Source organism: Chironomus tepperi, unplaced genomic scaffold (assembly GCF_022539635.2).
Source record: "Chironomus tepperi strain 1889 unplaced genomic scaffold, CSIRO-AGI_Ctep_v1 contig_219, whole genome shotgun sequence".
NCBI lineage: Eukaryota > Metazoa > Arthropoda > Insecta > Diptera > Chironomidae > Chironomus > Chironomus tepperi.
Genome location: NW_027226341.1, coordinates 2,649,970 through 2,676,331, shown reverse-complemented (window position 1 = coordinate 2,676,331; position 26,362 = coordinate 2,649,970). Strand labels below are relative to the sequence as shown.

Genomic DNA, 26,362 nt, shown 5'->3' with positions numbered 1-26,362 from the left:
TAATGAGTGGAGTGCGACACAAATTCTTTTTTGTTTACTTCCTTGTGCTGATAAAGCAATGATGAATTTTTAAAAGAAATTTTTCTTTCAAAATGTGCTTTTTTAATTTATATTAAAAACTTTGCTTATTAATTTCTTTCTGATAAGTGACGCAATGGTAATCTTACGTGAGTACTTTAGTCACAATCTAAAGTATTTGTTACTGATTAAATTAATTATTTTGTTTGTTACCATGTAAATTAATTAAAATCTGTAAAGCTATAGATTCTTTTTATTTTTAGCTCTATAATGTATTCTCAGTAGAAATACCTGTGTCGATCTTTGTTTTTCTGGAACTTTGACTCATTCTTGGTAAGTGATAACTTAAGAATCTTTTTAAAATTTCCATATATGAAAGTACATATACATTTATTTAAAAAAATAAGTGATTAAATTATATTTATACTTGAAGTCTCTCCGATTCTATTTTAATTGTATACCAGAGTTTGTGTGCTACACATCGTCTTGAAAATTCCATTATTGTTTTTTAATTCATTACTTGGATTTTGTGAAGTTCAAAAGAAAATAGAGTTGAAATTATGGTGAGTTAGGTTCTTTAATCTTTCTTCAAGATTCATGAAAGTTCGCAAAGCTACCAAAATTCATATTTGTGCAGCTTTTGAAGTGTATTAGAGTCTACATCCTTGTTCTGTTCATGGTTTCGAATCTAACTGTTACTTACTATCTAAATGAATAATTTTAAATTAAAATGATTATAAATTTGAACTTAAATCTAAATGTTGGTTCTCAAAATTATTGAAAAATAAAGAGATTACCTATTTTGCAAGAGAATTGCAATTCTAGACCATAATCACAGCAAATATAAATTTTCGGTAAATAATCAACATTTTTGCAAAAATAGGAAACAATTAAATTCAATGTAAAACCAAACAGGCGCTAACTAGATGAAAAGTCAATGTGATTCGTGATCAACTTAAATATCTATCAAAGTCCAAGTAAACAAGTTCAATTACTCTTCGATGACTTTCGTTGTTCATCCTATTTTTGGATGATCTCATTTCAGACCTCTATGGTTGACTTAATTTTTCCAATTAATCAATCGAAAAATAAACAAATTTCATCTAAGTTTCGGAAAACTTTGAGTCTTTAATAAGAAACGTGATCAATGTGTGATTTTTCGTGATTAATATTGTTTTTGTTAATTTTTATATTAAACGTATGTGCTTATCAGAATTTTTGATTTTATTTGTTGTCTTTTATAGGAAGCATATTGAAAAATTAAAATTATATTAAAATATATATATTGCTTCACCATGTGGTAATGTTATCAAATGGAAGTAATTAATTTATAATTTTGTGCTATCATGTAGACACACTTCAGACACCCTGGCGTCTTTTTGAATAATTTTATTACTCATAAATATTTAAATCATTTATTAATAATTTTTCATTTCTCTGACAGAACTCAAATATTATGATCATCTTCCTCATTTGCACGGCGATTATTTTTAATCTCGTTTATGGAAAACCAGCTTTTGTTGAAAAAAATAATCAGAAAAGTAATTCAAATATGAAAAGACCAATTGTTCTAAGGAAGTCATCAAAACCATCTATTAATAGTCAAAATGAATTTATGCCAATGATATCAATGCAAATGATCAATAGAAATGCAATAATGCATAATAAATTCGAAAGCAAACAAAGAAGTGAACAAGCACGAACCACAAAAGCTCCACTAAAAACCACAGTCAGTCCACTTTGTGCAACGCAAATTATTCCTGTTGAAACAGTGCCTAAAGGTGTACGACCAAATACAATGTTTACATCATATAATTGGTCACCATCAAGGTGAAAATATTAAAAAATCAATTTTAATTTAATTTTAAACAATCAATAAAGGCTATAGTGATATTTTTAAGATAATAAATTTAAAAAAATAAGGGATGTTTAATTTTAGACTTTCAGATTGCATGCTTCTTAGACCCGTGACGAAACTCGGGCTAATAAAGCAAGGATGTTCCCCCACTTTTAATTAGTCCACTAAGTCAATGTCACCAAAATATAATTACATACGCAGTAGGTCACGCACGCAGCGTAAGTAAAAACACTTCACAATGTGTCCTGCCAAACCCAAAAAAGTAAATTTTAAAAGTTTACATATATTTTCCACACAGTTTAGTTTCGGACGTTAAGGGTAAAAGACACAAGTGGAAAACTGTAAAAGGATTCCGAAAAAATGGCAATTAGAGCTGCAAACTGTTTGAAAATTGAAACAGCTGGATTAGTTATAGGATGGATATACTTAATTGCATTTTCCATCAGTTTTGTTGCTGTTTTAGTTGCATCCATAGTTGGAATGAAAATTTATATTACTGGTGAGAAAATCACGTCTTAATTCAAAATGATGCTGTCGTCGGATATCCTCATAAAAATAACATAAAATAAGTAAAAGCATTAAAAGTTTAATTATTGGTGTATTTTTTTCAAATTTATATCAGGTGGTGATGGAATTCTGCAAGCACTATTAATATTCTTTGCCATGATTGTATCGCTTACTCTATTGGGTCTACTTGCCTTTATGTGTCAGGAATTCATTAAAGCAGTAGAACAAGTGAGCTTTAAAATTTTAATTACTTTTCTTGATAATTTATGAAACTTTTGTTTGTCATACTTTACAGCGCAACATCGCGAAAGTTCGTCACTTCAAATTTTTAATGGCAAGTTTACTTCTTATTTCTTTTATTTTGTTAATAATTTCTCTTATCGGTGCTACGCAAACATTTGAGTTTCAAAAATCTTTTTGGCATCCATCTACTCCACCATTGGGTCTTGAATATGTTCTTCTTGCTGTAATGCTATTTGCTTTACATTTTGGTATACTCGTTGTTGTTGACATTATACAAAAAAAGTTTCATCATTTGGAAATGAGAAGCCAAATTTACAAGGAAAATATGAACCTTAATGTGGTCTCGTCATATCAAACAAGGCCGCACAGTATGAAGATTCCGGATATTGAATTACCTCCACCGCCATCAAAATTTTAACTACCCGCACAAGATTCACTCGACTTGGGTGTGTTTACGTACGATTCATATCTTCTACAATAATCTCCTGCTAAATTAAAAACAAAATTTATATTTCATTTATGAAAAAATCCTTTACCGTAGGTACTCTTTTCTATTTCGCGTTACATTTTGCCATAAAAAATATTGTTCATGTTAGAAATATTTTCATATGCAGCACTATTAAAGCTTTTAATCATTTAAGCATGAAAACAAATAAAAAACGTTTCAAAAGTTAGTTGACCTTAAGGAGTTTTATTATGTTTTTGTCATTCTCACTTCCTCTTTAATCATGTCTATGTAATTTTGAATATGTGTAAACATCGTATAGAAATAAAGATCACATCCACCATCAATTGATCGGGAATTACTGACAATCCCATGAATATGATAAATGTTTTCACCGCCAACTATTTTAGGAACCACGTAACCAGCGCCAGAATCTCCTTTACACACAGCACCACGTCCATCAGTGTATCCTGAAAAAATAACAATCCGAAAATAATCTTGCAAGATTCTAACAGACAAAGAGCATGCTCAAATTGATTATCTAAGTTAATCACTGAGTTCAATGAAATACCACTTTGTATGCTAGGGTTTGTAATGTCGTGAGCATTGTGCGAATCCTTGTCATATCAACAGCACTCTATTATAATACAAAAGATTGATAAAGAAAGGTCTGCTGCCTAACTGCTCAGCGACAGAGGCTTACTCTCGCACTGGCAGATTTGCCTATACACGACTCGCTACCCCAGATTACACTTTGCTCAGACACCACAAGGATAAAAATTATAAATAAAAATAATAGAACCTGCACAAAATTTGTCACTAGTGACAAATGGTTTGTAATTTTCAGGAGCTTCTGATTTGCACGTTCGAATATCAACTATTGGCAAGCTAATCTTTTTTAATCGATCGCTTGGATTTCCATCGGTCTCTGTGTATCCATATCCTGCCACTAAACCCATGGTTCCAGATACTGGAACCTGCTTATCAGCTATTGTTTTAAGGTCAAAATTTAAACATACTGGCCCAATATGTGGTTGATAAATGATTTTCTCATTAAGTGTAACAATAGCAATGTCTGCATCATAATTTCCAGAATATCCAAAGTATGCATCGTGGATTTTAATTTTCTGTATTGTCAATTCCTGAGTTGGAAATTTTTCAACAGCTTTTATATCACGAAAGTACTTTCCAACTACAACAGTGAATGAGTCTGGAGAAACTTGCTCTACTCCTGAAGGCATTTCTCGTGTGAAACAATGGGCTAAAAATAATGTTTTGTATACTTTTTAGATTATTCTGGATTATGCCTTTACCTGCGGAAAGCATAACTCGTTCACTAATAATATTTCCACCACAAATAAGTATGTTGTTGGTATAAATTGCAGCATTCCACGGGAATTCTGTAACATCTGTTTTTTCTCCATGAATGATTAAAGCTTTAGATTTTTTCGTCAATTTTCCGCATACTGGTTGACATTCATAGATCATTCCGCTCCATTTACCATTTCCTTTACATTCAATTTCAGTTGTTACCATAGTGTGGGAAGGATATTCATAACCATTTTTGCAATTTATCTTTACAATGTCTTTTGCAAATAAAGTGTCATTGCATGGTATCTTCTGATTCTCTCTCATACATGTCAATAAAATTGTTTCGCCTATCAATGCATCACGAGAACATGTCACAAGAGAATCTTTATAATATCCAGGTGAATATGCATAGTTCGCATAGGGATATGGTGTCGTTGTTTCTATGTTATTTTGTTTTTGAAATATATATTCAATGGCTGGTTTAATAAACAAACTTCCAAGTTGATAACCAGGAGTTACAGGCTCATCATCAATTGGTTGTTTAATGCCAACAATACTCTGAGAAAATAACAATAATGCGTCATGAAGGTCAATGCTTTTCTTATTATTAATTCAGATTAAGCTTCTCATTTTGAACATAAACAGAGAGTAAATATTGAAAAAAATGAGAAGAAAAAGAAAAGAAGTCATTAGGTCAAAAATTATGACTTTATGTGCGAATATTTAAGAATTCACTGACTTTTAATGAACTGAAACGTAAGATTTATGATACTTTTCTAATTTTAAATTATGTCAGTTATGGTCTTTAAATGTATCTGTGTCTTCTGTCAAAAATACCTCAACCATACCCCAATTTTTCCAAATGTTTTCTTAAAAAAGTCTCCTTCAACTTTATCCACTATGTAAATGATTGATATTATTATGAGCAATAGCTTGAAAACACCTAAAAAGTAAAAAACCGTGATTAATATAGAATATAAAAATGAAATAATTTATTTCGTACCCATGTCTTTAATCTTTGATTTTCAAATTTTAAATGAGCAAAAATCTCTAATTATCAGAATAATCTCTGCATTTGAAACTCTCAAAAAAATCTTATCATTAGGTATTAAATATATTCGGGGAATTAATTCATGGAGAATACTCAAACATTTTTTTCGTACACTAGAGATGTCTCTCGTCAAGCATGATGGAAAATAAATAATAATGAAAAATATTTACAGTTTTAAGGATCTATAGAAAATCAAATGAACGAGACAATTTCCTCAGTGGTTAACTTATTATTTTATCAAACTTAATGCATAATGGTTTTAGATTTTATTATGGAGGGAAGGATAAAAAGTTAATTTTCGCGGTATGTAATAATTAAACTTGTTAAAAACAAATTTAACAAAATAAGTCAAAGTTCCCTGAAAGTTAAGCATTGGGGAGATTTTCTTAAATCTACCTATCATCTAACTTTGAACAGTTTGGATTTATCGACAGAGATTTTTATTGCAGTTTAAAAAATTACATCAATGAATATATAGACAGACACCCAAAATATGAATGGAAAAATGTATTAATCATTTAAGTATGTAAATGAATATTTTTATAACAACAATCATCTCAAAGTAAGTTAAAGAGCCTCAGTAACCAAGTGATTTAATGCTTTTAATATTATTTCGTCGAATTATTAAGTAAGTGAACGGCCTCTTGGTTACAAGAAATGAATCACATACTTCTCAACTGTTGACTGCAGGTAGTATCGAACAGCACAATATATTTCCTAGGAGCAATAAAAATGTGGTTCGAATAAATTTCCATTTCCCTCAAAGGAAAAATTAAGTTTAATTATGGCTATACAGAAGAGATCATTATCTTATTATATTACACACACCCCTCCTCTACGATTCTCCCAAATTCTCTATGGAAAAAATTTACATTTGTAGTTCGAACCAGGCCAGAGGTAGAAGTCAACTTGAGTTTGGTAAATTTGGTTTAAGTACCATCCTTAAGAAATTCAATACAAACTATAATCCATTTTTAACGAACTTGAGCGACATCAATTCGACTTCGAATTCTGATTTGAACTATTACAATATCTCAGACCCAACCCTTTAAACGCCAACACAATAAATGAACGACCCCAAAGAAAAATTCCCTACCAATACATCCACCTGAAATTTTTAAAATTCTTCACTACATCAATCGGCATATAATTTAATATGCAGACCATAGGTTGCCATGACATTTAAAAAAGTTTGTTTATTATTTTCTCGCATTCCAGAAATTGAAAAACTTTTTCTCTATTTCGATTTCAATTTTTTCATGTATTTATTATATTTATTTTCATTCTAAATTATTTGTCCTTCGTGTAAAAGAGAAAAGGCACAGCATATATCGTTAACATCGTCATTATTATTATAAAACTCTCACAGAAAAAACAAAAAAACTTCCGTAAATGACATAAAATTATATATTTAACGCGAACATATAAGAGAAGGAAAAAGGAAGGGATAATCGCTAGAAAATTTGCATAAAATAATTCAGCTAAATTCCATTGCAAAATTATGGAGGAACTACGCGAAAGCTCGATTCACCATACAGCACTGAAATTCTCAGAGGATGTGAAGCAAATGAAAATCTACAATAATCTTTATAAGACTGTTCAGGTATAGTTTTTTGCATTAACACATGACCATGAAGTGCCTCAAGTGTCAATACTTTTCGGTTGCTTTTAAAACATTTGCTGTATATTAAAGAGTGTGTTGTCAGTATGTTTAATTTCGCAATGACGTAAATGGTGAATTTACGGTAGTGTAACTTTAATATACAATGAGCCTACTCACTTAAATGAACGTGCTCTTGAGTATACTCAGTCGATATAATTGAGCATGTTCAGGGAGTAATCAGTTCAAGCTGTTCCTAGCATAAAAGCCTATCTAAACATCAGTGGCACCAAATAACTGCGTCCAAGTGGCAATTTTCATTTTAACTGCCATAAAAATTGTCACTTGGATGCCATGTGATCCCCATTTGACCACCATGAAAAGCTTGTGTTGATCCGGCAATAAGGCTGTGTAATACTCTATTATACAATATTGAGTACGAAAATGCGCTTATAAATTGCAACTGACATTAGCCTAGTTCTATATTTATTATAAAAGCAACAGGAAATTTCACTCACTTTTTACTTTCATTTTTTTAGAAACTGGCATGTTCACCTGAGGTATGCAAAGATGACATGAAAAATACATTGGAACAAGCAATGAAAAAGCATGGTCTTGAAACAGAAATACGAAATATAGTTTTTCATTTGATTCGGACATCCATAAAGAGCGATGTGAAATTCTCAATGCAAGCCGTAAGTACACTTCCATTTTATAAGCATAAAGGCACGAGAAATAATTTTTAATTATCTTGTAGACGGACCCTTTAAATTATCTCAGACGTGCTGGTATTCAGTGGGAAAGAAGAGTCAGAAAGTCATTAAATACGATGAGTGCTGAATTAAAAACGACTTTACAAGGTCAAATAAGGAACCAACAAGAAAAGGAAGAATTGCAAGCGAAATGGGCAGAACTGAGTAATTTTCAAGTTGATTTGTCAAATTATCGACCCGTATATGCTCCAAAGGATCTCCTTGAAGTTCTTATATCACTTAAAGGTCCAGCCAGTCAAAAACATGATAACGACGATGTTATTCCTCGTTGGGAATTCTCCCATATTTCATTGCCTGTTAGGAATCTACAAGAACTTCGAACCGTCTTTTCTGAGCTCTTAAGGAATGAAATGACTGTAAATGATTGGTCAGTAACATGTGAAAGGATTCTAACAACTCGCCATGCTCCACTTTGTCAACAGATTTTGAAGAAGGGATTAACACCAACACAGTTACGAGGGAAAATCTGGTCTATTGTACTTGGAAGTGAATTAGAAGAACATGTAGGCTATTTGAAATTAAATTTTCTTTCAATGATTAATATGATTATTTCCAGCATCGTGAATATTGGGATCAACTAAAGACAACCGTCCTCAATACTGACTCAATTGTTGATAAATTAGTATTTAAAGACGTCCAATTAACCGCAACAAATGATGATCAATATTTCGTTTTTGAGGATGTCATTTATCAAGTTATGCTTTGCTTCTCTCGTGACACAGAAATTGCCGATATGATAAAAACTGATTGGCTGAATACCTCAAAATTAAAGCAATATGAAACCCCACCGAATAACATTGTACCATTTCATGGGATTTGCATGTTTGCTTCCCCATTTTGCTACCTTTTTGACTCACCGATTGCGTTGTTCTATACCTTTAGAGCCTTCTATGTTCGTTACTGCCATAGACTTACAACAATCAACACTCATAACCAGGGTATCGTGAGTCTTTGTTTGCTATTTGAGAAGCTCCTCCAAACACATGAACCAACTTTGTGGTCTCATTTCAGAGAATTGCAGATTCAACCGTAAGATGAATTTATTGCTTTATAAACTGACTTGCTAATATCACTCAATCTTTTCAGGATACGTGTAGTCTTTAAATGGCTTATGCGAGCTTTTAGTGGCCATTTACATCCACAGGAACTGCTAATACTCTGGGATCTCATTCTCGGCTATGATTCATTGGAAATTCTTTCGTTACTAGCCATAATAATTTTAAGTTTTCGCAAAGAAAGTCTCATGCAAGTATCCACAATTGAGAGTATTGAGGCAGTACTTGCAGACTTATCCTCAATTAAAGTACTTCCATTAGTGCAATTAGCATTATCACGTGATTAAATTAATTTTGCCTCTTTTTTGTTTCCTTGTTATTAATATTACTACGGATTACTACAAAATAAAGTCATAGTAACTAATTAATTCAAATATAAAGCATTTAAATTTTTACTGTAACGGATTTTTAAAATTCAAATATTTCATAAAGCGACGCTGCAAGAGAAATTTTCAGAGAAATATTTTGGTGAATAATATTTTATTCAGTTTTGAGATCATAGAGGCACTTTAAACATCTAAAACAATATATTAGCTATCTAGTCAAGTTCGAACAATATTAAAATAGTGAAATGGGAGCTGTTTTAGGTCTAGCTTCTGCTGCACAGGTAAAAAACTTGAATTTACGTCTTGGAATAACAAAGAAAAGTTTTATTGATTCATTTTTATCTGTGTTTTCTGATCTTCTTTGTATATGGATTTAATCTAATTATCACAATGATTTTAATGACTCATACTATTGTTATGACTACTTTTAGCTCGCTTGCTGTTGCACTGCTTCGGCTGCAAGTTGTGTATGCGCTGCTTGTCCATCCTGTAAGAATTCAACATCGTCGAGAATAATGTATGCGATTCTTTTAATGTTTGGTGCTGCAACTGGTGCATTGATGCTATCAAATGGTTTACAAGATCTACTAAAGAAGGTTCCGTTTTGTGCTAATTCTACATCGACAACATCATACGTTATTCCTGATTCCAGTACTTTTGATTGTCAACATGCAGTTGGCTACTTAGCAGTCTACAGAATTGGTTTTGCATTGGCTGCCTTCTTCTTATTAATGTCTATCATAATGATTGGCGTTAAATCTTCAAGAGATGGACGTGCAGCTATTCAAAATGGATTTTGGGGATTGAAATTTTTGATTGTTATTGCTATTGCCATCGGTGCATTCTTTATTCAAGACGCCTCTTTTGGATCATGGATGATGTGGATAGGATTAATTGGTGGTTTTTCATTTATAATTATACAACTCATTCTTCTCATTGACTTTTCTCATAATTGGGCTGACGAGTGGGTTGGAAATTATGAAGAGACACAAAGTCGGGGATGGTTTATTGCTTTGTTATCTGCAACTGCCCTTCAATACATCGCTGCACTTACTGGAATCATTATCTTATACAGCATATATACACAATCTGGTGATTGTGCATTGAACAAGTTCTTTATTTCATTCAATATGATTCTTTGTGTTGCTGTTAGTGTTTTATCGATCACACCACGCGTCCAAGAAGCCCAACCACGTTCAGGATTGTTACAAAGTGCCGTTGTAACTTTATATGTTATTTACTTGACATGGTCAGCTGTTTCAAATAATCCAAATAAGGAATGTAATCCTAACTTATTAGGATCAGATCCAAATAATCAGCAAATGGACAAAACTAGCATTGTTGGATTAGTCATTTGGATGTTCTGTATTTTGTATTCATCATTAAGATCTGCCAGTGCTGTTTCATCACTTTCAGGCAGAGATCCAGAGCGTCAAGGTTTGTATTGAGTTAAAATGAATTTACTAACGAATTGTGTTCGTCATGCTACATAGACCTAACATTTATGCTATATATGTTCTTGGGGCTTTAGATAATATCGCTTCATATTTTTAAGAATAACACAATTTGTTTTCGTTGTTGTAATAAAATTTAGTATTAATAACAGCTACCCTTTCAAATGAAGATGAAAAGCCAAGCAACTCATCAGATGCTAAAGTTTGGGACAACGAAGAAGACAAAGTCGCCTACTCATGGTCAATCTTCCATTTGACATTTGTTGCTGCCACTTTATATGTTATGATGACACTTACCAACTGGTATCAGTAAGTTCAATCTCTTAAAATGTCTTATAAGCATCACATACTAATATTTACTTTACTTTTAATTGCACAGGCCAAATTCATCATCCTTGGAGTCAATGAACGCAAACGCTGCATCAATGTGGATCAAAGTTGTTTCTTCATGGCTCGGCATTGCATTGTATGGTTGGTCATTGGTTGCTCCAATGATTTTAACTGATCGTGACTTCAGTTAAATTAATTACGTAGTAAAAGTGAAGATATAAACTTTATTAATTAACCATTTTGCGAATCTATTGAAAACATGCTTAATGCCATTTTCTCAATGTATGAATCGAGCTGTTTAATATTTCCAAGAAAGTTTCTATTTGATATTAGAATTTGCAGGATATTTAATTATATAGTATGGACACGTACATGCTGGTTACCTAACTCATAATTCCTGCAACTTACTGCATTCAAACGACGTACCAAATAATAATTTAACTTTTGTCCAGCTCGATTATGTGATAAGATACATTTTTCAATAACTTATGTCATTTTTATTTTACATCCTATTAAGCATTCATGTAAGCATGAATGTAACTTAAATTTTATGTAATAGCTGTAATAGTTTATGTAGGAATAAACACATAAATAAGTGGACTACACGTATTTTTATCATTAACAAATAAGACTAATAGTTTTATTACATCCATTGCTGTTTTTTGTGTCTAATTTACTTCCAATTGTTCCTTGAAAGAGGACTCACAAATAATTTGTTATACTACATAATTGAAGGTTCTTAAAATTCCTTTTTTGCAAATGGATTCAGTCGTTTCATCCACGATGTGTCCTTTGTTTCATCAACTTCGCCTGTAACTTCTTTAATTCCTGCTTCTCGAAGTTGCTCAATCAATTTTTGACGGAATATTACTTTATGAGGCACTGTTGGATTTTCAGCATGTATCTCTTCGCGTCTCTTTCTAATAGCCTCTATCCATGTCAATCCGTACCAATCAATTTCTTCTTCTGTATACTGATCAAGATATTTTCTGTATTCCTTCATTAGCTCTTTCTGTTTTTCTGGATTATTTTCATAAGCTGGAATTCCTTTTAAAATATCTTGAAGAATTCTTCTCTTAATTTTCAATGCTAGTACAGAACGCAAATCACATGCTGGTGACATCAAAAGGTAATGATCAAGACCACGGTACTCAAATATCAAACGGATTGTTCGTTCAGTTACTGTAACTGAGAAAAATTCATTTAGGATATCACTACGAACGACCGAACGTTTAAGTGTAGGAACCCAGAATCGAGGAACGCGATGAGACATCAGCTTCTTTTTAGTAAAACCTTGAATAATTGCTTCACCTCCCCACAATCCATAATTTTCTTCATCCACAGATTTCAAAGGAAGTGGAATATTTTGAATTGGATGAACTTCTCCAGTTTCCTCCTTGCGCTCAAACATTCCTTCTTTTGGTACATAATGAACTGCAGCAGGCTGTTGTTCCTTCCATTCTTTCCAGAACTTTCTATAAGCCGGCGGAAGTTCAGCTCCTAAAAATTATCCAGGAAAATTTTTCTATCAAAAATTAAATTCACATGATTTTCCTTAATTTTCTTACCTAATCCAGTATCAAACCGAGTTTTTCTTACAAATCCTCGGAGCATAGCTGCTCCTTGCTTCGTAGCAGATGCCATTTTTAAAAATCAACTTGAACTAACTGGATAATTTAATGAATTTAATATTTTTTTACAGCATGTACCAAATGTTTATTTTTCTTCTAAATGAATGAAGCGCCGCCTAGCGACCGTTGGAAAATTTGAATTTTCAATGACGGTTGTGATTTTTCATTTTTAAATGTAATGAATTAAAATATTTTCTTGTGGAAAATTGAATTGTTAATTTTTAAATTATTTTAGCAACCTTTGAAGTTGAATTAAATTTATTAAAGACTTTTCATTTAGAAATAAGTTTTAAATCTGACGGTCAGTCATTCTTTTGCTTTCATTCTTTGATCTAATTCAAGGTCGCAACCATGAAATTGTAAAATTTAGTAAAACACCGATATTTGTAAAATTGAATTATCAAATATTTTCTCAAAAAGGTAGCTATAAACATTATTTTATAAACATAGTTAGTCAGATTAGTGCATATTAAACCATCTACAAAAGTTCTTACTGAAATAATTAACTAGAAATATAGAAATTGGCAATTCAAAATTTTGACAATTTTCTTTCATTGTGTTAGTGTAAACAATAAATTCAAATTTTTGGCAGTTACAAAACTGCAAAATCTTTGTATCATGAAACAGTAATTACGCAATCTCGATCTGTTGAAAATGATGCATGACAAAAGTCTCGAGCTTAATATGGCATGAGACAAAGCTTTAAAAAAAATTCACGACAAATTACTTAAAAATTTAAAACACACGAAAGGAAATGCAAAAAGTCAAGGAATTTCCAATTATAGAAAATTAATACGAAGAAAAGAATTTCTTAATACAATAAGAATTACACTGTCATGTCCCGCACACAATGAAATTATATCGTGTTATCAGTTATCGACATATAAATATTTTCTCTATATTATTGTTGATGATAAAGAAAATACATCGAGCCGGTAATGAAACTCCCGAATCAGTCCTCTTTGTGTGCTCGCGGAATTAAGTCGTTTGAAAAATGGAAAGCAAATAAATTAAAAAATCCAGTAGTATCAAGTGCCTTTTCAATTGTCTATTTATCTTATCATAAAAAAAAACAGGAATTGCTTCGGATCTTATCGAAAAAATGTTTATTTATGTAAGTATTGTATGGGTCAGGGATACTCCTTGAAAGTCAATGTGGTGAAATTGGTATGAATCAATGTGAACAATTGTGATTAGTGCTATCAAATATGTATAAATTAAATTAGATTAAATAGTCATTCAATTTACCTTTCAATGATAAAGTGTACTCAGTAAGACTAATTAATTTCTGTGTAAAGCTCAAAGCTGGTGTCAGTGTTGTTAATCTAGATGACTAATCTAGACCACATTTGATTCAGACAATGCTTCCTCTTGAGTCAAACAATAACATTTAATCTGGTGCTATAAAATATTTGACACTGTCTCAAAGATTATCTAGACATTCTGGTAATCATTAAGTGGATTACTATGTGTTCAGTGTTCAGTGAACGACAAAACACAAATTTATGTCAGATCAAGATAACATCACTGGATAGTGATATGAATCTTATCAAATCATAATGAATAATCGAGGAGAAGATTTTCTGAATTAATAAAAATCAGAGGCCAAATTTCAATTAAATATTTTCGTAATGACGGTATCGGTGGAATAGCTTCTTATCATTTCTAATGAAAAAATTTCTATGATAAGTGCGTCTCATTCATTTCATTTCCATTATCAATTCAATTTTGCACAGTACAAACGATAAGAAAATGAAAATTGAAAATATTGATTTAATTATATTAAAGGAAATTCTCGAGTGCTAATTTACGTTTTTTCTTTTATCGTCTTTATTGATAAAAAAGGGTGAAGATTGTGTTTGGGTGAAGCCCACTTTAACAAAAAATAATGGAGAGTATGACGTGCCATTTGCAGCAAAAATACAAAGCACGGACAAAGATCGATTGCTTGTTACAGATGATGATGGGAAGGAGTTTTGGATTACGAAGAGTCAAGTAAGTTATTATTTGCAATCTGTGCCTATTTTTCCTTCTGTTTAATTTGATGTTTACATTCAGATCCTTAAAGCTATGCATTCAACATCGAATGATACAGTTGACGATATGATAACTTTGTTCGAACTTGAAGAGCACACAATTTTGAGAAACTTGTGTATGAGATACATGAAGAAGGAAATTTATGTGAGTATGGACATCCACGTTCTAAGTTGTGTTGTGTCAGAGCAAAATATCAGTAGAATTCAGTGAGATATACGTGCATATTTGCGAAATCTGTTCCCGCATTGCACGAAACTTTCATATGCGATGTTGTTACAAGTTCTCTCTTATTTGCCATATTGTCTTTAAAGTAATATTGAGTGATATGATGATTTTCTTTTAAAGTTAGTATCTCTTAAGATATTTCCTCTTGAAGATTTTAAATCCAATTCAAAATTTTTCCTTTTTAAACTTAGATTTTGCGCCAAAATCGAGCCATTAATGACCAATCTGTAATAAATATTCATTTAATTCATGATTAGTCAGTAATCATCCATTAATTAAGCATCAATTTAATTTTCCCAAACTAATTTTTCTCTATCTATAATAAATAGACGTACATTGGATCAATGTTGGTCGCTATCAATCCATACGAAATTTTACCAATCTATACAAATAATGAGATCAATTACTACAAAAACCAAAACGTACACACGCATTCTACTCCTCATATATTCGCAATAGGAAATAATGCTTACAAGGAAATGAGAACAAAAAATAGAAATCAATGTATTGTAATTTCCGGAGAGTCTGGAGCAGGCAAGGTATGACAATTTAATTTCCTTCACTAAATCACAAAGTAATTAACTAAAATCATTCCCACGCAGACTGAGAGTACAAAATTAATACTGCAATATTTAGCTGCTGTGAGCGGAAAACATTCATGGATAGAACAACAAGTGCTTGATTCAAATCCAATTATGGAAGCATTTGGAAATGCTCGTACTATTAGAAATGACAATTCATCGAGATTTGGAAAATATATTGACATCTTTTTCAATGACTTGGGTGCAATTGAAGGAGCCAAAATTGAACATTACTTGCTTGAAAAATCAAGAATTGTATCTGCAAGTAAAGGTGAGAGAAACTATCATATTTTTTATGCAATGTTAGCAGGATTATCAAAGGATGAAAAGAAAAGATTAGAGCTTGAAGATGCAGCTAAATACAACTATCTTACGTGTGGTGGCATCATTAAATGTGAAAATAGAAATGACGCAAACGAGTTTATGGCCATTAAGTCTGCAATGAGTGTTTTATCGTTTAGTGATGAAGAATTTTGGGAAATTATGAAGCTTTTATCAGCAATTTTGCACATGGGAAATTTAAAATATAAAGCGACCACTGTACAAAATCTTGATGCATGTGAAATTGCTGATAGTGTGAACATGACGAGAATAGCAAAACTTCTTGAAGTCCCACAGCAATTACTAAATAATGCACTTCTTCAGAAGACAATATCTGCACATGGTGAACGAGTCATATCAAGTCTAACCAAGGAACAAGCAATTGAGGCACGTGATGCATTTGTGAAAGCCATTTATGGCAAATGTTTTGTTATGATTGTTGAAAAAATTAACAAAACAATTTACAAGACAATAAAAAAGAAGTGCTCAATTGGTGTGCTTGACATATTTGGTTTTGAGAATTTCCAATCAAATAGTTTTGAACAACTTTGCATTAACTATGCAAATGAAAATCTACAACAATTTTTTGTAAAGTACATTTTCAAACTTGAACAAGAAGAGTACACAAATGAAGGTATCAATTGGCAGAATATTGAGTTTATTGATAATCAAGATATACTCGATATGATTGGATTAAAGCCCATGAACATAATGGCATTAATAAACGAAGAGACAATTTTTCCAAAAGGTTCAGAATCAACTCTCGTTGCCAAGCTACATACAACACATGGTACAAAGACGATTTATGTAAAGCCAAAATATGACGATTCAAGTGAATTTGGCATTCAACATTATGCTGGAAATGTATTCTATAATTCGAATGGATTTCTTGAAAAGAACCGAGACTCATTCAATTATGATTTAAAGGAACTGATTATGAAAACTTCGAACAAATTTTTACTGAGCTTATTCTCAGCAGATGATGCTTTAGATACTTCAAAGAAATCAATTACTTTGTCATTGCAATTCCGAAATTCATTAGAAGCTTTAATGAAGACACTGCTTGCTTGTGATCCGTCTTTTGTCAGATGTATTAAACCAAACGAGCTACAGCGACCAAATGTAAGTATCAAAATAAACACTTAGTAATCAATTTAAAATTAAATAATGAACAAATTCTTATCATCTACAGATATTAGATAAGCCTCTTTGTGTTCGGCAATTGCGCTATTCAGGGATGATGGAAACAGCAAAAATACGAAAAGCCGGGTATGCTATACGGCATACATACAAAGATTTTGTTATACGTTATCGTTTCCTTGTAAAAGGCATCACAACAAAATCAGATAGCCGTACAGCTGCCAATAAAATTTGTACACAAGTTCTAAGCACAATGCCTAATTATGCTTTTGGAAAAACTAAAATTTTCCTTAAAAATGAACATGATAAGGAACTTGAAACTCTTAGAAATGATATTTATATGAACGCAATAGCTGTGATTCAACGTGGATTTAGAAGGCTTATCTTCAAAAAATTCATGCAACGATACAGGAATGCTGCAATCGTTATTCAGAAAAACTGGCGAGCAAGTGGACCACGCCGAAGATTTCTCATCATGCAACGTGGATTCAAACGTCTTCAAGCTGCAATTCATTCAAAAGAAGTTGCTAATCGGTATGAGAATTTGAGAAATTCATACATTTGTCTTCAAGCAAGATGCCGAGGATTCTTAACACGTCGCGACTTGTTAAGCAAAATTTCAGAAAAATCACAAAGAATGGCTGAACTTGGGAGATTACGTGTACAAGAAGAGCAAGAGCTCAAAAAAGCAAATCATCCTCGATGGAAGCAAGAAGCAGAATTGCGTTTTCTTACTCGTCTTGCAGCATTAAACAAAGAATTGAAAATAGATACAGAAAGAAAATCAACTCAACAATACCAAATGAGCATCGAAGATGAAGATAAATTAGTCGATGATGTCTTCAGCTTCCTCACAGAACTTCCTACGCCAGTTGCAAAACCTCGAACACGTTATACTCCATCGTATAAAGTAAGCAAAATGATTTCTTATCTCGAAGCAAAAAGTCGGAACCTTAAACACATTCCATCAAAGCTCTTATCTAGGCCCGTTAATTATTATGATTCAACAACTCGTCTTTAATGACACTATAATTTATAACTAAATAGCATAATAATAGACATAAACAATTACATTTTACACGTGTACAGAAACACTTAAAATTACAGGTTTAATCATCACTTTGATTCTGCCACAAATCATTTACTTATTAATTTTTGTTCACTTTAATGTTGGATTTGAAGGATTTGGAATTAATAAATTGTTATTTTTTACAGACATACATGTTTGTGTTTTGGTCGTTTGGTGTAAATTTGTAAATTCACAGTTGAAAGACTCGATAGGCGGAAATCAAGCAGTGTCCACACGACTATCATATAGACAGTTTACTTAAAATCAATTGGAGCTCTCATGGCTATTCTCAACTCTTTTCTACTATAGCCGCAGCTTAATTCTAAGCAAACTGTCCGTGTGGCCGTAGTGTGGATGATGATTAAGTCAATCGAGTTTTATACAGGGAAAATATATAGGAACACAATATGAAATACAGTATATTGTTCATATTTTTGTTTTCATTTAATTTTTATTCATTGGTGCCTTTACTACTCAAAATTAAGACATGAGTAGAACAAATTTTTCATATTTAATGTGTATTGTGGTCTCATCTGGCATAAAAGACATCTAATCGTGTTAACTACTAAATGTCAACTAAAATAACAAAACTTTTATTCTCCTTATTTGGAATGTATCATGACTACTTTAAAGCATTCCTATGTCTAAGTCTCAAACAGATAAGTAGAGTGATAAGAACAAAGAATTCCTTTCATTATGCTCGGCATGTTTGATCGATCCATGGAATTTTTATTCGATTAAATTAATAATTATTTGTTTTGTGTATTGATAAGTAATTATTATCTAAATGTTGTCATGGGGGGAGATTCACAACATGAAGCACTCACTGATACACACAAGGACATAATCAGTAATCGCACTATAGATAAGTTCAATTCTTTTCAAAGTAAATTAAACTATAATCAATGAAGTTATTTATAAATGTCACAAATTAATGCGAAAACTGTTCATTCAGAGCTTTGGAACAAGTACAGATGATTTGAAAGCTAATCAACATAACAATGAAGTCGTATCAATGGAGAAAGGAGATAAAATGCACAAGGAAGACTTGACAGCATATTCATTTCAAAAGTTTGCAGCGACGTATTTCTTGAAGAATGTCTCGCATCAGTTTAGCAAGAGAACTTTAAAGACTTCTCTATTGGATTTGCCAATGATGATGCAAATATCTGCTCAAGCATTATGGATTACAATATTAAGATTTATGGGTGACATTGGCGAAGCAAAATATGAAATTGAAGACGTAGATAAAGAGCAATTTTCACGACAAAATATTATGCAAAAAATAACTTCAACACTGGGTAGAAGATCACAACTGACGAAAGAATTTCAAGGAATTCTTCAAACTCGACATCCAGAGCGTAAGCTTCTTTATGCAACTTTAAAAAATAAAAATAAGTTATCGCGTGAGTTCATGCAACTAGTAAATAGCAGTGAAGATTTACAGCAATATCAAGAATGGATAAATACACGAAGCAGTCATCTTGACAAATTACACTTTATCGTAGGACATGGAATTTTGCGTGAAGAGTTGAGAGATGAAATATATTGTCAAATTTGCAAGCAACTTACAAACAATCCAACATCAATATCATTTAAAAAGGGATGGATACTTTTAGCTTTATGCATTGGGTGCTTTCCACCTTCACCAAATTTTGAGCCTTATTTAAGACAATTTATAAGAACCGGTCCAGAATTATATGCACCATACTGTGAAAATAAATTAGACAGAACTTTCCAAAATGGTGTAAGAAAGCAGCCACCATCATGGCATGAATTGCATTCATCCAAGACTACTGAACCAATTGTCGTAACAGTCAACTTAATGGACGATACATCTGTAAATATTGAAATCGATTCGTCGTCAACTTCAAATGAAGTTTGCATCACTGTCGCAAAAGCCATAAATTTAAAGGACCTCTTGGGATTCTCTCTTTTTGTGACAATTGAAAAGAAAGTAATGTCTTTGGGTTGTGAACATCAATTCGTATTTGATGCGATATCACGATGCGAGCAGTATGCGAAAGAACATGGAATAGCTGAAAAAAATGTCAAGTGGCAATTATATTTACAAAAGGAAATGTTCACGCCTTGGTACAATCCAATGACAGATCCTGTATCGACAAATTTAATTTATCATCAACTTGTCAAAGGTTTTCACTTTGGTGATTATATATGCACAACAGAAAAGGATATAGCAATGATTTTGGCATTGCGCTATTATGCTGAAATTGGTTCAAAGTATGAAAAAGAAAAAATGATGTCGAAAATTGCTGATTTTCTTCCAATATCAATTTATCGTAAAGAAACCGCATCTAAATGGGAAGCAGTGGCTGCAAATGCTTTCCTTAGAAGCAGATGTGTTCGTGATAATTTGCCTACAATTGCGGCTAAAGAAGATGTCGTATTCTTTGCAAAAATTACTTGGGTTTTGAAGTTTTCGAGATTTTTCGAAGTCCTGAAAATTGAAGACGAATCCTCCGATACCGGCGACAATGTATTTATATTAGCAATCAATTGCACTGGAGTTTATTTAATTGATAGTCAGGAACAAGTTTTAGTAAGTCAAGAAAATTATGTGGATTTAAATTTCATAAAATAATTAAAACTTTAATCCAATACTTTAGCTTGAGTTATCATTTCCTGAAATTTCAAACGTGACCTATAAAGAAAATGAAGAAGTTAATGCCAATGCAACATTTACTCTCATCACAATAGCTAGTGAAATTTTGAAATTCAAATCACACGACTCATTTATCATTTTCAAATGGATCAACTTTCTATTAAATCATTTAAAGAAAAAATCACCTTATGCAGTAGCTATTCGCAATTTTGCAAAAGAATCAACAGATGAAAATATTGAAGATTATTTAGAACTGAAAAAGGGTGACTTAATATTACTCGAACAAACAGGTAAAAACTGAGCTTTATTTAAAATTCCTTATTAATAATATTAATATTTCTTGTCAGGTGAAGCAATTTCCAATTCAGCTTCTATGTGGACTACTGGAAAAGTGAAGGATAAAACAGGATATTTCCCAATAGATTGTATCATAATTCTACCGTGCATTGATGCACCAAATAAAGAGGTCATTGCGCTTTATGCTAAAGATGGACATAAACAAGTCGCACAACCTAGAAGCAAATATAATACCTTACAGCGACAGAAAATGCACACTTTGAAATCATTTGCAGAGCAACATTTCAGACCAAACATTGAGTAAGCTTTAAATTGCAAAATCAAAGCTTTTAAATATTATTTATTTTTCATTTCCTTAGAATTACTAATGTCTATGGAACATTGAATACATTCAGAAGACAATACCGAGAACTTTGGTGTAACTCAAGGGAACCAATAAAGTCTCCACTTTTGATGAAGCTTCAAGGTGAAGGTGATCGGTCTAATCTAGCAGTTCAAATGTTTATCAACATTATGAAGTACATGGGGGATTTACCTCAGTCGAAAAATTCAATTTCCCATGCTGAACAAATTTTTGAAATTGTCATGAAAGAAGAAGCTCTTTGTGATGAAATGTACTGTCAACTTATGAAGCAGTTGACTGAGAATAACATTAATTCAAGTGAGGAGCGTGGGTGGGATTTGATGTGGCTTGCAACAGGTCTCTTGTTACCATCACAATTGCTTATGAAAGAGCTTCAAGAATTTCTTAAGACACGACCACATCCTGTGGCAAAGGAATGTCTTCAGAGAATTCAGAAAATTTCAAAGAAAGGCAACCGAAAATATCCACCTTATATTGTGGAAATTGAATCAATTCGGCAACGATCTGTTCATATTTATCACAAAATATATTTCCCAGATGACACAGAGGAACCATTTGAAATTGAATCATCTACAAAAGCTGGAGATTTGATTGAGCAAATAACAAAAAGTTTTGAGTTGAAGTCAAGTGAAGGATTTAGCCTTTTTGTGAAAATAACTGATAAAGTTATTTCTGTGCCTGAAGATTATTATATTTTTGACTTCATTTATGAACTTATTGACTGGGTTAAGAGTCAAATGCCCTCAAGGGTTGATCAACAACATGTTCAATTACATTATCAACTATTTTTCCTGAAAAAGCTATGGATTAACTATACACCTGGAAACGACCCGATTGCTGATGACGTTTTCTATTTTTATCAGGAATTGCCGAAGTATTTAAATGGATACTACAAAGTAACTAAATCTGAAGCAGTGAATAATGGTGCACTGATTTATCGAGCTTATTTTGGAAATGATAAAACGAAATTTCAGCATATTCAAAGCCTCATTAATCAACTTGTTCCAGATGATTTGAATAAGGATCAAAAAATAGATGAATGGAAAAAGCAAATTTCAGCCGTTCACTCCAGACAAATAGGTTTTTGACTAATTAATTAATTGTCACTTTAAAAACTTTACAAATTTCCATTTTTTCACAGAAATGACCGAGAGCGAATCCAAATTGGAATTCCTTAAATATCTCCAAAATCAAGAAATGTTTGGTTCCACATTTTTCGTTGTCAATCAAAAAACTGTCAATCAATTTCCATTAACTTTGCTCATAGCTATAAATAAAAATGGATTTCACATTATGGATGCTAAAAAGGTAAGCTTATTTCTAAATAGAAATTCCGACTTTAATATCTGTATGCATGACATTTTACGTATTCCAAAACTTTACATTTCAACAAATTTTAACATAATTTAAAACTTTAATTTCTTTCCACTATTTAGAACAATTTGAAATCATATTCATACAACGAATTAAGTTTCTGGAGTTCCGGAAATACCTACTTCCAAATAACATTCGGAAACATAATGGGAGGAATGAAGCTATTGTGTGAAACATCGCAAGGATATAAGCTCGATGATTTGTTGTCATCTTACATACAATATTTCAACAAAAAGCAGCTATCTATTAATGTGTCGAACAAGAACTTTAGTAAAAATCAAAATATAAAAGTTGTGTTAAAATAGGATAAAATGTCACGTATTATGCTATATTATTATTTATGCATTTATTTTTTAAAGAGCTCGAAGTCAACTTTTCCATTCAAAATCCGAGTCGACTTCGAGCTGTGCTTTTAGTTAAAATATTTTAATCAAATTTTTGAACAAAAAAGTTTAAAATATGAAGAACTTGCAAAAAATACATACTTACATTGTAATATTATGTCGTGAGCTTCACAGTAAGTTAACGCATGCATCACAAATGAAATGTCGTTAGTGACTAAATAAAGATAAAGAATTTTTAAATACTGTCGCGTGCGTGTAGGAATGAAATTAAAGGAATCATTAAAAATTTACAATAAAATCATTTTAAATTTATCAATCATTAAATTACTGACTTATTTAAGACAGTATTGTAGGTTGCGTCAATTAGATGACATTGAGGTTTTTTAGGCTTCTCTCATAAGAAATTGATTCAAAAAATGAATCCTGAACCTAGACAATTTAGCAGTCTTATTATACTTTGACCTCTGTTGATTTCATTTGCATGACGTTCCGTTAATTATAGATTAAGGCAATGTCATTATCATATCATGTTCGGCGGTAGATTTATTTAAAATAAAAATAAATAAAGCTGTCATTTGTTAGCGAGAAAATAAAATAAAACTATAATACATGGGTTATTTCACTTTTAGTTTGTTTTGTAGTTTTCGTCTGTGAACAAGCAATTAAGGCTTCAAAAAGCCAGTGGCATTTATGGGAAAAATAACAGGTGAAAATGCCACATTGGCTGCAAGCAATGCATTTAATTCCTTTGCAAGAAATAAATCATATGTTATTCCTGGAATTTATGATTTGGAAGTTGAGGATACAAATTGGGTCCTCACATCATCCTTCATCATTTTCACAATGCAAACAGGATTTGGATTACTAGAATCAGGCTGTGTCTCAGTTAAAAATGAAGTTAACATCATGATGAAAAATATCATTGATGTTGTTTTAGGTGGATTTACATACTGGATTTTTGGATATGGATTGTCATTTGGTCGAGGGTCATTGTCAAATCCATTTGTAGCTCTTGGAGATTTTTTACTTGATCCAAGTAAACGTCGTTTCATTTTACGCATTTAAAGAATTTTCATGACTTCGGATTTCACTTTTTACTGCGTAATGTAACCCGATCTACACACGTTTTTCGTGGCATCCAATTGGTTGCCATATGACGTCCAAGTGGCAATTTTCATATTAACTAGGATAAAAATTGCCATGAGGATGCTATATGCCATTTGACTGTCATGAATAACCTGTGCAGATCGGGCAGCAGTCAAGAAAAATATTGAATTTCTTTAAATGCCAAAATAGCATAAATACTTTTTAAAAATACATCATACTTTTTAGGCGTTGATGATCCATTAATGGGCCAAATTTTCGCAGCTTTTCTCTTTCAATTGTCATTCTCAACGACAGCTACAACAATTGTAAGTGGAGCAATGGCTGAAAGATGTAATTTTAAAGCATACTGCTTATTTTCGCTTTTAAATACAATAATTTATTGTGTACCTGCAGGTTGGGTGAGTTTTCAATTAACAATTCAAATTTACATCAATTTTGATTGCAAATTGCAATTTATTCATAGGTATGGGGTGAGCATGGATTTTTACGGAATTTAGGAGTGGTGGATATTGCTGGCAGTGGACCAGTCCATTTAATTGGTGGAGCAAGTGCTTTTGCTAGTGCCGCTATGCTAGGTCCTCGACTTGGCAGATATTCACACGGAAACGATCCTCTACCTCTCGGAAATCCTGTAAATGCGTGCATGGGTATAGTTTGTTTAGTAGAAAGCTGATGAATTAATTAAAATTTTTTAATTATATCTTGTTATAGGTCTGTTTGTTCTTTGGTGGGGATGGTTGGCTTTTAATTCTGGTTCTACGTATGGAGTATCAGGCTCTAAGTAAGTCGATATTTTTTAATGTTTATTTTATTTTTGACTTCATTAATATTGATTAGATGGATGTATTCAGCAAGAGCCGCTGTCATGACGATGCTTGCGTCTTTTGGTGGAGGTTTTTGGTCTGTCATGTATTCAATGGTTCGAAATGATGGTAAAGTAGATATTCTCGACCTGATAAATGGAATTTTAGCATCGCTTGTTTCCGTAACTGCCGGATGTTTTTGTTATGGTGCTTGGGAAGCAATTTTAGTTGGATTTATTGGATCTATTCTTGTCTGTTTCCTTACACCAATTTTTGACAAGATGGGCGTTGATGATCCTGTTGGAGGTATAAATGCTAATAATTTTTTAGGAATGATAATAAAAATTAATATTTCAGCATCTGCTGTTCATGGACTTGGTGGCATATGGGGTGTAATTTCCGTTGGATTATTTGCTGACAATCCAAAGCCATTGGGTACTACAAATGGTCGCATGGGACTATTCAAAGGAGGTGGATGGTACTTGTTTGGCATTCAGTGTCTTTGTGCATTATGTTTATTGAGCTGGGGTGTACTTTCGACATTCATTTTATTATATGTCATTAATAAAATCGTTCCAATAAGAATGGATCCAAATGAAGAACTATTAGGAGCTGATCTAATGGAACATAGAGTCAAACACAATTCGGTATATTTGGAAATATTTTTATATTGTTAAATTATTTAAATTAATGAAATATTTATTGACAGATTGGAATATCTCGAGCGTTATCAGCACTAATTCCTATTGATGTAGAGTTAAGAGAGATGATGAATGTTCCAAAAATAGGACATAATCCAGGACATGAAAAATGCCTTTCCAGTATTCGTGTAAGATTTTGAAATGTTAATTTTTAATTTCCGTTTCATTATTTATAATGTGATATTACAGGAACAAATAGAAGAACATGAAAATTGGATCACATATGAGCAATCTCCTCCACCGAAAAAAACGAGGAGACGAAGTAAGCCTAAATCAACATTAACCATGAAAAGTGCATTCTCATCAAAACGACGAAGTCCACGAGCACTATCATTTGGTACACTTACGTACGACAAAGATAAAAATGAATCACCTAATTTAACATTCAGACGTGGAGCTGCACATATTATTCCAGCAGATCGTGATAGTGTAGCACAAAGAAATGAATTTATGCCAACTATATCGAGTCGAGTGGATAATAAACAGAATGGAACTCATTTTGCGTGGATTGATTGAATTGAATTGAATGAGTGTTTTATTGAATTTAAGATGATAATAAAATTTGTGATGAAAAATGGATGGATGATGTAGCAACAAAACCAAATAATTTTAGCATTTTGACGTAAGCATGAATGAAACTTAATTGAATCTGTAAATGTAAATGTAAATGAACAAGTTTCGTCACCAACGACGTCCGACATGCAAATAATTTATGGATGGCGTTTCAAATAAAAATGGAATGTCAGTAGTGATGTAATGTAGAATAAAAACACA

The 26,362-nt window shown here is 32.1% G+C and overlaps 6 protein-coding genes and 1 long non-coding RNA gene across 11 annotated transcripts; 5 read left to right on the top strand and 2 right to left on the bottom strand.

The window, feature by feature from the left end:
- Positions 1-1,967: 1,967 nt before the first annotated feature.
- LOC139090808 (uncharacterized) lies at positions 1,968-3,300 on the top strand. The gene is made up of 4 exons (XR_011544457.1): positions 1,968-2,094; positions 2,175-2,375; positions 2,499-2,611; positions 2,679-3,300. It is a non-coding gene; the product is annotated as an uncharacterized lncRNA (long non-coding RNA).
- On the bottom strand, positions 3,298-5,417 carry LOC139090807 (clotting factor C-like). 2 transcript variants are annotated; one of them, XM_070640635.1, is made up of 5 exons: positions 5,386-5,417; positions 5,231-5,325; positions 4,385-4,940; positions 3,874-4,332; positions 3,298-3,541 (listed from the first exon to the last, which is right to left on the bottom strand). In XM_070640635.1, the coding sequence occupies exons 1-5, from the start codon at positions 5,387-5,389 to the stop codon at positions 3,321-3,323; spliced, it is 1,335 nt and encodes a 444-aa protein (XP_070496736.1). In that variant the 5' UTR covers positions 5,390-5,417; the 3' UTR covers positions 3,298-3,320. The 2 variants fall into 2 exon arrangements, with proteins under 2 accessions (XP_070496736.1, XP_070496737.1); XM_070640636.1 differs by lacking the exon at positions 5,386-5,417 and having other exon boundaries at positions 5,220-5,325.
- A 1,517-nt stretch (positions 5,418-6,934) lies between these two features.
- LOC139090824 (TBC1 domain family member 19) lies at positions 6,935-9,148 on the top strand. Its single transcript, XM_070640656.1, has 5 exons — positions 6,935-7,036; positions 7,573-7,728; positions 7,791-8,309; positions 8,363-8,835; positions 8,893-9,148. Exons 1-5 carry the CDS (start codon positions 6,935-6,937, stop codon positions 9,146-9,148), a joined length of 1,506 nt encoding a protein of 501 aa, XP_070496757.1.
- Positions 9,149-9,289: 141 nt separating this feature from the next.
- On the top strand, positions 9,290-11,600 carry Serinc (serine incorporator TMS1). Of its 3 annotated transcripts, none has more exons than XM_070640322.1 (4): positions 9,290-9,468; positions 9,619-10,624; positions 10,812-10,950; positions 11,021-11,600. In XM_070640322.1, the coding sequence occupies exons 1-4, from the start codon at positions 9,433-9,435 to the stop codon at positions 11,160-11,162; spliced, it is 1,323 nt and encodes a 440-aa protein (XP_070496423.1). In that variant the 5' UTR covers positions 9,290-9,432; the 3' UTR covers positions 11,163-11,600. The 3 variants fall into 3 exon arrangements, with proteins under 3 accessions (XP_070496423.1, XP_070496422.1, XP_070496421.1); XM_070640321.1 differs by having other exon boundaries at positions 10,794-10,950; XM_070640320.1 differs by having other exon boundaries at positions 10,782-10,950.
- Positions 11,581-12,688, bottom strand: mRpL28 (mitochondrial ribosomal protein L28). The gene is made up of 2 exons (XM_070640323.1): positions 12,540-12,688; positions 11,581-12,471 (listed from the first exon to the last, which is right to left on the bottom strand). Exons 1-2 carry the CDS (start codon positions 12,613-12,615, stop codon positions 11,711-11,713), a joined length of 837 nt encoding a protein of 278 aa, XP_070496424.1. The 5' UTR covers positions 12,616-12,688; the 3' UTR covers positions 11,581-11,710.
- Positions 12,689-13,554: 866 nt separating this feature from the next.
- On the top strand, positions 13,555-23,301 carry LOC139090567 (myosin-VIIa-like). The gene is made up of 12 exons (XM_070640316.1): positions 13,555-13,716; positions 14,448-14,597; positions 14,661-14,783; positions 15,194-15,403; positions 15,467-16,888; positions 16,959-17,816; positions 18,931-20,535; positions 20,603-20,888; positions 20,946-21,195; positions 21,255-22,339; positions 22,401-22,567; positions 22,696-23,301. Exons 1-12 carry the CDS (start codon positions 13,705-13,707, stop codon positions 22,936-22,938), a joined length of 6,411 nt encoding a protein of 2,136 aa, XP_070496417.1. The 5' UTR covers positions 13,555-13,704; the 3' UTR covers positions 22,939-23,301.
- Positions 23,302-23,593: 292 nt separating this feature from the next.
- On the top strand, positions 23,594-26,351 carry LOC139090568 (putative ammonium transporter 2). Of its 2 annotated transcripts, XM_070640319.1 has the most exons (8): positions 23,594-24,013; positions 24,310-24,482; positions 24,548-24,731; positions 24,796-24,865; positions 24,922-25,193; positions 25,245-25,534; positions 25,597-25,716; positions 25,778-26,351. In XM_070640319.1, exons 1-8 carry the CDS (start codon positions 23,668-23,670, stop codon positions 26,102-26,104), a joined length of 1,782 nt encoding a protein of 593 aa, XP_070496420.1. In that variant the 5' UTR covers positions 23,594-23,667; the 3' UTR covers positions 26,105-26,351. The 2 variants fall into 2 exon arrangements, with proteins under 2 accessions (XP_070496420.1, XP_070496418.1); XM_070640317.1 differs by having other exon boundaries at positions 24,922-25,534.
- Positions 26,352-26,362: the final 11 nt, after the last annotated feature.